The 9,948-nt window shown below is 39.6% G+C and overlaps 1 protein-coding gene across 2 annotated transcripts; it reads right to left on the bottom strand.

The window, feature by feature from the left end:
* Window positions 1-266: 266 nt before the first annotated feature.
* Window positions 267-8,003, bottom strand: LOC115739163 (integrin-linked protein kinase 1-like). 2 transcript variants are annotated; one of them, XM_030672130.2, is made up of 12 exons: window positions 6,980-8,002; window positions 6,276-6,350; window positions 6,086-6,190; window positions 4,698-4,783; window positions 3,834-3,954; window positions 2,913-2,992; window positions 2,718-2,780; window positions 2,485-2,606; window positions 1,733-1,818; window positions 1,315-1,439; window positions 985-1,116; window positions 267-508 (listed from the first exon to the last, which is right to left on the bottom strand). In XM_030672130.2, the coding sequence occupies exons 1-12, from the start codon at window positions 7,397-7,399 to the stop codon at window positions 502-504; spliced, it is 1,422 nt and encodes a 473-aa protein (XP_030527990.1). In that variant the 5' UTR covers window positions 7,400-8,002; the 3' UTR covers window positions 267-501. The 2 variants fall into 2 exon arrangements, with proteins under 2 accessions (XP_030527990.1, XP_048127462.1); XM_048271505.1 differs by having other exon boundaries at window positions 267-1,116; window positions 6,980-8,003.
* Window positions 8,004-9,948: the final 1,945 nt, after the last annotated feature.

Genomic DNA, 9,948 nt, shown 5'->3' with positions numbered 1-9,948 from the left:
CGGCGATGGTGTCCGATTTGTTATTTTCAATCCACAATTCAACGAAAGTCTCACATTGAACCACATTTGAAAAGTTGAAGTCCTTGAGTAAACAAAAATTAGGTATACAATTGTAAAAACGACAAAAGTTAATGCATTTGTGGTGCCATTACCCCTCGAATTAATCGAGGATTAGTGTCCTACACAGTCGTGTTCTATCCCGGAATCGCACATAGCCAATCTGGTGTAGGATGTCTCGATGACTTTCGCCTTGTGTACCATACAAGTATGGAAACTACTGAACTATCATTAATGATCTTTCACATATTATACAGTACATTACAATGGAACTGCTTAAGCACCATAGAAGAACAAAAACTAAGAGCTTATTATATTTTTCATTTCAGAGGTCTCTTACAAAGACGTTATCATATATTCAACGTGGTAGCTTCACAACTGAACGCGAAAATGACTCTGAGCATTGTTTGCTTCCTTCATCCAGCAGTATAAGAGTGCTTCCTCTCATTTCCTACATATATATAGTCCAAAAAATATGATTCAACTTTGATTGAAGTATTTCATGCAATAGAGCCTGATCTCTCCAGAACTTATGTGATGACAGTCATGTCGTGTTCCAATGCAACGATGGCCTTGTGCCAGCTTGCCTCGTAGTAAATCTATGTATTCTCACAAGGTTCTAGGGTAAATTTCAGCAATTGATTCTGCGAACAAACGAGTTGAGCATGGTCTCGGCTTGTCTACTTCTATTTTCTAACTACAATACTTGGCTGTCGCTCGGTTGCAACGGTCGCAACTTCCTAGTTGCAATAGAATAAGTGTCCGTCATCTGTTGTTATAGTCACTACATGTACATTTATCACACGCCACACGTTCTTACCTTCTTCATTTCCAGACACATCATTACCGCTGTTGCCCTTAACCCATCATGCCATTTAGACTAATTAAAATCTCACTAATCGAAGATAAAAAGGAGGAGAAGCATACCAAGGAAGCTTGAACGTATCCTTCCACCAGCCCTGCTTGGAACAATTTGCAACTATCTTGTCCAAACGTACGATAATTTCAGAAAAAGTTGGCCTCACGACAGATTCTGTATCCCAGCATTCCTCTATCAACCTACACATTTCCAACATATTCCCCATGCAACAGCATGCTTGAGAGTTAGCTACCATCAAGAAATCATCAATGCTCTAGGGAAGAAAATATCATTCAGTCCTTCCCCAAATCAAGAGTCGGCGAGGTCAAAAGGAAAAAGGAAAGGCGGAAGATCCGACCCAGTGTTAACACATCAGCCCCAATTTGTAATGTACTTACTCTTTCAAATCAGGAGGGTAGGTTTTAGCTTTGATCTTGAAAGGCGGGCGTTTTCCCTCTAAACATATCATTTTGGCTGCCTCTTCTGGAGAACTGGGATAGAAAGGCTGGACTCCTTCAATCATCTATGCCAATGTGAAAGCTCGTGGTTAACATTGCACTGGTGGTGACCAATAGTAATCATCATATATATCCGAGGCAAATGTCAAGCACCATATGTTCGCATAATTAACTCACTAAATCAAACAAATATCGTATTTTGGTAACAGAGGGAAAAATAAATGTCGAGCAAACCAACAGCATCATTTTGGAAGGAATTGTAACTGTATTTTTGGGCATGTTAAACTGCATTGAAGACATGGAACCTATTGATGTGTTCGATTTTATCGTGAATAAAAGTCCAGTATACAACATTTACCTCATAAAGAATGAGACCAAAGGAAAAGGCATCCACACTTCTATCAAATATTTCATCGTTATAAACCTCAGGTGCCACATATAAACCTGCATAGGATGGATACCGTGAGTAAAGCTTGATGAAAATTGAACTGGAATCATGAATCTGATTGCTTGGAATTGGATGATGTCAATACTATCGAAAGGAGAAACTATAAACTTGGTGAGTAAAATAATAATATCATAACGAGAGGACAAACTTTCTGCCATCCAAAAGATTGGACTGCATTTTGGGGGAAGATGTTGAAAACTGAGAATTTCCAGGAGTCTCTCTATCTAGGATCCTATAAGTGAAAGTTCTGTTGCTCAACTAGTGACGAGGCTTTTTAACCTATCTAGTACTCACAAGATGTCAACTGATTTAGTGCTTAGGGAACTCCTACCAAAGATATTTCATTCTTTGACTAAATTTTGACTATACATGCTAAAGGTCATCAACAATAACCAAAGTCGAATTGCCACAAGGATGCTAGTTATTCAAGCAGAAAATTTAGTAGCAGCTACATCAATTAAACAATAATTTTATTCTTCTGTATCAAGCAGTCAATTCTTTCAATTTATCTAATTAAACTTCAAACAATTATACAGTGACATAAGAAGGAAGGCTTGAATTTGTACTTTGCCATTGCTATTTAAGGTATTATACATCTGAGCACAGTGATCAAAGAAATAGGAATCTTATAAGATTAACTTCTACAACTTTTGACAACTTACGCGACAGTTCAGCTTGAGTCCCAGGCTGTGCAAGTTTTGCTTTGTCAGGGGATACTCTTGCCAAACTTATCAAACCAAATCCAGAAATCTTTAACTGACCCCCACTATCCAGCAAGATATTTCTGGCACCTTATCAATATTTCAGATATTAAAGCAAAGCAGATCCAAAAAACAAAATTTCTATCCAGTTTGCAGCAGTATATTAAATCAACTCCAGCATTTAGTTGTCTTACTTAGGCTTTAAGTCACAATGGATGATGGGATCTGGTTTACATTCGTGGAGATAATTCATACCCCTGAGATTATGGGATCAACAAAGAAAAGTTTATTATATTGCAATCAGATAAACTGTACCACAATTGAAAAGAGAAAATTATAATACTGCGAGAAACCTTAAATGCAGATGCTGTTAGTTTTAGTGCATGTACCTTGCAATATCAAGTGCAAACCGTAGAGCTTTAGATGGAGAGAGACGCCCTTTCTTCTGAAGATAGCTTCCGAGATCACCCTGAAACACCGATAACAATATGCATTATAGCCATTGGGCAAGAAAGAGAACCGTCTAAACCAAAATAGCTTTCTTGTACTCCTTGAAAAAAAATTGAAGGATGGAATTTTGAAAACCATAGATATGACAGTTAAAAGTACTACTAGGATACAAATGTTTAAAAAAAATGGAGTTTACTGACATTATAAACAGGTTTTAATTCAAAGGCACTGATTTTTAGAGTATCAAAACATACAAAGAAAGTTGAGGATTGAAAGGAATCTACTCCTGAGAACAACCTTTTCCTGCATAGGAGGACATCCATCATTTGAGTAACACGATAGTCTCTCATTCCCATGATATAAAAAAGGATTAAGTCATAATGGACATTAACCCATGGCATAACTAATTTCTCTACTATAGTCGGGAGGATTAGATTTGACCCAGATCTCCAAACCTTTTTCCGTTCCCGTGTTGTAGATGAGGACCTCTCCAGCAGTACCGCTTTAAGCGGGTCAAGAGAGCCTAAGCAAAAACAAATTTTCACTTTCTCTTTGTACTCTTACTAGTATCACAGATTTGGTAATATTCAATGACTGGTCACCCATTTAGAACATGGATGCAAGCCATTCCATTATGCACTTTGGGTAGGAGAAGTTGTTTTCTTTGACTAAGAACACTCAAGTCCTGACATTCCCTCCCAACTCCCCAAGAACACGATGGATTTAGAGGCACATAAATTAATACAAAAAAGACAAGCACAGCAGCACATGGGCAAATGCCCACATGAACATGAATACAGGCACGCACACACGCACGCACAGAGAGAGAGAGAGAGAGAGAGAGAGAGAGAGAGACTCACCTTTGGATGGTACTCCAAAATAATCATCATGGGCATGTTTTGGGTGACAGCTCCAACAAACTGAACCACATTCGGATGTCTCACTTTTTCTAGTAACTCTAACTCATGCTTGAAAGCATTTCTGCGCACAAAACAAATTAATAAAGTTGAAGGCATTTCCAGTCACTATAGAATTATATGACATTAAGTTTAATAGGGCAAGGTGCCTCTAGGCACAGAAAATGATGCTGTGAGTTGTAAAAGTGAATACACCTTTTGCGAACTATACAGAATTCGGTTACGTGAAAGAAGCATCAAATGAAAAAGTTCCAGCAAAGTAGAATCAAGATGTTCTCCATTCTAACATTAAGGATTTCCATGGCTGGGACTAACAATAGTGGCCTTGCTTTCTAAGACATCAAAGAGCAGATGGAAGTTAAGAGCAGAGATTAGTTTATTACTAGATTCGATTGGACATGACACGTTTACTTCCTAATAGATGAACGATATCAACAATACTAAAGCTTTCTGATTTTAAAGCTAGGTAAAGACAATATCTGCTCCTTTCCAGGTTGTGCTCATTAACATGAAAGTCGATGATACACCAAAAAGATGCCGAAGAGTTCCATGAACTGGGGGAGAAAATGAACCATCTGAATTACCCTTTTAGGCAAAATAATCAGATGGCCATAAGTGGATATTACCTTTGAAGGATAATAATGTGGTAAAGCAGTGGAGAAAGGCACACATAAAGCGACAATGAAATACTTGCTAGTACATAAGAGGACATCAAAATAGCAAACTACATTCCAAACGAAGTGAATAAATGCATGTCATTTAAGTTTTGTGCTATAACAAAGTGCAGACAAAAATGTAGGAATTTACATGGTCTCCGCGTCTGAGTAACTGTCCCTATCCAATATCTTTACAGCCACCTTCGTACCATTCCATTTAGCTACTTGATAAGTTCCCTGTTTAAAGGGATAAACAAAAAACAAGTACATGAACAACCCAAATTCTACCAACATAAATCCACTAAGGAGATGTCAAGCAAGACAAGCCTGGTAAAGGTAATACTCAAGTATGCAAAAAGCCCATAGGATTTCAATAGTTTATAGAAGTTTATAGAAGTGAGCACTCAGAATACGGAACACCATCTCAAATTTATTTTCAACTTGTCCTAACCCAAGATCACTCCGCATATTCCCAAAAATTTTAATCGCATGCATCCACATTATTCTCGGAGCAAGATTAGTACATATAGGTAAATGGACCTGAGCCTGCAAAAAAATAATAGTGGAGGGAAGCAAAGTCATACAATTGCATCGAAAAGCTTCCCCAACCGAGTAAAGTACATAAATAACATTATGGATTGCTCTGGTATCTGAACTAAAACAGGAATGCAGAACATTGCCTATAAAAATGGTGGAACAATAGTGATAGGGAAAAGATCCTTTGGGAATGTAGTTCAGATAAGACAAGGACTATTTAGTTATACAAAAAAGTTGATATAAATAAAATAAAATGTCTAATACATAAGCTACAACTAAGTTGCATCTTATGTCGGAATATATTTTTCAGGACAGAACATATTAATATGTAGGAGTAACAAGGTCATCGGTATGAGAACAATTGACAACATTGACTTTAGTGTTCCAAAATGTTGATGTACAGAAAAAAGACACTGTATATTCCTGTTGAAAGAGTTTATTCTAGCATCTCTGTTTTGAACATCTTGTGGCCAGGAGAAGGTGGTTCAATTGAGTTAAGGACTTCTTCATTTAAGTTTCTGTGATTTGACCACTGGGCTCTTAGCCTAGTGGCCCAGTTCCCTCTTGGAAGCCAGAAGGTGGGGCGTTCGAAGTACGCCTCCTCATCCCACCCCATGGGATGATTCCTGCGCAATGATGCTGCTTTGAGATAAACCATTGTGCAATCAAGATCCCATATTAGGGAGACAGGTTTAAATCCTCCCTCAGTATTCAGCTTGGACTTATCCAGGTCCAGTGGTGTGTGCCCTGCGGTACCCTCCTGGGGACTTTACCACAGCAATTGGCACAAGCAAGGACAGCACGGGTTCTCCCACGGTCATCAAAAGAAAAAATTGAGTCTCTTTGATTCAAGAATATGTATCATCGGCAAAAGATAATTCAATTTTACGTATCTTCAACAAAGATAACAGATATTTTCAATAAATCAAATGGTCATAGGTCTTTAATGAATGGAGCTGTTTAAGGATCACCCATCAACTATGGTGAGGAAGAGAAACATGCCTTTGAAACACCATCGCCCCTCCGAACCTGAAGTTCTAAAGGATTCAGCTCATATTCTGGAACTTCCTTAGGGTTGGCAACAGTCATGGGTGTCCTCCTTGTTTTCTGGAAATACAGGATAAAGCTTTATGTTAGCATTTTCTGTGGTAGAGACCTCCAGCGATCAAATAGGGTAATAGATCAATCATACAGGGACTTTGGCTCCACGAGCTTTCAGAATGTTGTATACTTCCAGATTTCCATAGTATTTTGCATCAGCAGCTGCCTGTTGAGATGGAAACAATTTCAATTAGGACTGAGATGGAGACAGATTACCTTAAACATAAACGTTCGACCACATTTAATGATATGCAGTTTCTTATTCAGAAATAAGCAAGAAAAAGCATCTCCCAGTTGATGCTTCTTGTTGCCATATATCACTTTACTGATAAATCTGTAAGATACAGACTTTCAAGACCATCAACTTGCTCAACTATATTCTCCTTATGGAGTACGAAAATGCATAGATAAACTAGATAATAACATCTTGCTTAGAACTATATGCGTTTCCCTCCCCCTTTAAGCAACGATGAGCTACTGTCAGTCAACCTTACATCCCAGTGACATCTTTCCATTCACCTCAATCTTATATACAATGAAAATGAAACATTGGACGAATGCTCTGGCCTCTAGTTTCCATTTTCAAAAGATCAAAAACTTACAGCGTGCAGTGGACACTGACAGACAAAGTGAAAGATGAAGAATGATGGGATGCATTCTCGCTTGAGTAACGTGAACAGCCAAAATTGAGGACAAAGCAAACAAGACGCTAACAGAGAACAAAAAATTATTCGCCAAATGAACCAAATAAAGACCCAAACACACGTGGAGAAACAATGGAGAATGGGAATTTACCGTACTCCCCCACCGGTCACGGGCGTCCATGTTAGCCTTCCTACTGAGCAGAAGCTTGACAACTTCAACATGCCCTTCGCAGGCGGCGATGTGCAGCCCGGTCCGCCCGTCCAAATCAATGCTATTCACATCGATCCCTTCGTTCAGCAAGTCCTCCACCCCCCTCACATCCCCTCTGCACGCCATGAACAAGAGCTGCATCGTGGAGTCCAAGTTCTCAGGCACCGTGAGCTCGTCGTCGCGGTCAGGGCTCCTCCTTATCGGATCGAGCGACGACTGCCTCCCGAAGCTGAACCGCATGTTGTTCCGCCTCGGGTCCAGCGACGATTGCCGCGTGAATTGCCTGCTGAAGCCCCTCTTCAACGAGCCAGTCGAGAACTGGCGCGATATGCCTCGCTTCAGCTGCGCAGCTATATCCATTCCCTTTTTTTTTTTATTTCCTCCTCCTCCTCCTTCCTTCCTTCCTTCCTTCCTTCCTTCCTTTTCAATCAACTCTAATCCTCACGATCCCAACACCAGAATCCGCCTCAAATCGAGTCAAGCCTCGCTGCACGAACAATGGCCAGGAATCATCACCAGCAGCCTAGCCAAAAAACGCCTCGATCTCCCTCCTCTCCCGGCGTGCTCGCTCGTCGCCGGAACAACGCACGGTGGCCTAGTGAATCGGGGAATGCGGCATGCGTCGTCCGATGCGGAATCAAACAGCACCGGGACCCAGCAACGGCCGACCGCGGGAACGAAATCGGAAGCGAGCAAGGCAGAGACGGAGACGGAGAACTCGACGAATCGAGAGCTAGAAGAAAGCTCTCGACATCGAGCGACGGAGGGAACGCGAGCAGAGGAGGGACGTCCTCAAGTCATTGTTTGGACTCACATTCAAGAATAGAGAAGGAAGAGTTGGAGAAGACGAAGATGGCGGGATCCGAGCGAGAAGCGTGGAGAGAGAGAGAGAGAGAGAGAGAGAGAGAGAGAGAGAATGGTCTCCACACAGATGCGCGAGAGAGACGGAGGGAGGGGAGGGAGAGAGAAGACAGAGCAGCGAGCCACATGGAACCAGGCAGAGAGGATGGTCGTTAAATTTATAAAAAAAAGGGAAGTAAAAAAAAAAACGCGGCAACATTTTATTTTTATTTTTTAAATTAATCTTTTTTTTTCTATTTAAATATTAATTTATTGACGCGTGGGCCGATAAAACAATCCAACCACAACTATTTTTCAGATTTTTTTTTTAACGTATACAGCCCTTTTTTTTCCTACTTTGGTGGCCATACACAACACATTAAATTTGGATTAATACCACGAAAAATTTTAAACCGGTGTATAAGAGATTTATCTTAAGTAAATTTTTTGACCATCAAAAATCTCAAATTGATACGCTTGCGATAAACTTACCTCGAACAAATTCTTTGACCATCGAAAACCGCGAACCGATACACTCGCAACAAATTTACTTTCCGTTGGTTCGGTTAAATTGAATTTATACAACGAAGAACCCAAAATCGATATACCCATCAACTGTCGCGTGTCATCAAATTCGGTAATTTAACGGAATCGAGAACGTCCTAATGCTTTGGTTCACGCTCCTTACTCTTGGTGGATTAAGATCTACCTATCTTGTACGAACTCCCCTAATTTCTTAGTAGACTTCGACGAAAACTAACAAAAGGTAAATTTGTCCTAAATATACTGATTTGAGTTTTTTTGTAATGTTAACCTCCTCGAAAAGACACTCGCCTTCTTAACAGCATGGCTCCATCTCCCCCGATCGGCCTATCATAAAGCAAACAAATTGTATGATCCCACTTAATTCGCTTTTGAAGCCCGATTTTTCTTCCCTTTGTGACCGAAGTTTTGTAAAGGGACCAATCGATCGAAACAGATGGTCACATGGTATTTCATACGAGGCCCATGGTTCTCGACATTTAACCGACATTATTCGACGCTCGCACTCGATCGAGCGAAAGTGACACGAGTCGGCCCGGGCTTCAATTTAAATCGTCTCTTCACTTGTCCCGGACAAATGACTCAATCTGTTTCGACGGCACGACATGGTACGGAGTCGTAATCCGAATTTCACGCGTGAACACGAATCGCCGATTCCCGGCTATGATCACCTAATAATTCGAGATGCCGAGCCGGGGCCCCGAAAGGGATGCTCGGGTCGGGTTGCGCGTCAATTTCATGGCTTGCAATTTGGGGTCGAAGGCATTAATAATTGGGGGTTTGACTCCGAAACGGACGCGCCATCGTCATGAATCTTGTGAAATTCAAGTGGCGAATCCGGCTTTATTTTTGGAACTAGTCAAACGAATTTCTTTTTTTATTTATTAGTATGCATTTAAATAATTATATTATTAATAATATAATTATTTAATATACAAGTTTTCTATTCGTATAACCATTTACACTCTTACAACAGCACATCGAAATTAACTAGAACGCCGAAGAAAGTCATTACAATTGAATAGAAATTATTAACTTTCTTCTCGTACGAAAAATTCTAAGCCGCATGGGCAAGTTACCAATCATAATAAAATCCTTACATTTTGGCGAAAACAATGTTTTTTTTTTTTTGGCCAGAAGAAAATTTTATTCGTTTGTCATAATCAAACATAAGAGAAACACCGACAGCTTTCAAATAAAGTAAATCCCAAAAGAGTTACAAAATAGAGCAAAATCCATAACAGAAATCCGGTCACGTGAACATATAGTTACTTACTTTTAGAAGTCGTTGATCACTTGAAAAAGTTTCTAATCACTATTAGATCTAAATTTACTCTATGAAAGTACATGATGGTGCAGTTAAATATATTATATGAAAAGGAGTAAATGGTAATATATCAAGTAATATCACAAAATTACTTTAAAAGAATATCTAATAGCTAAAGTACACTACAAGTGTTAAAATTTGTATATGATACTCACTTTAATATCAAAATTGACTCTTAAGTGTTCATTTTAAAAGTTTT

Source organism: Rhodamnia argentea, chromosome 10 (assembly GCF_020921035.1).
Source record: "Rhodamnia argentea isolate NSW1041297 chromosome 10, ASM2092103v1, whole genome shotgun sequence".
Classification (NCBI taxonomy): domain Eukaryota; kingdom Viridiplantae; phylum Streptophyta; class Magnoliopsida; order Myrtales; family Myrtaceae; genus Rhodamnia; species Rhodamnia argentea.
The sequence above is the reverse complement of the archived record's forward strand: the minus strand, read 5'-3'. Positions and strand labels throughout refer to the sequence as shown.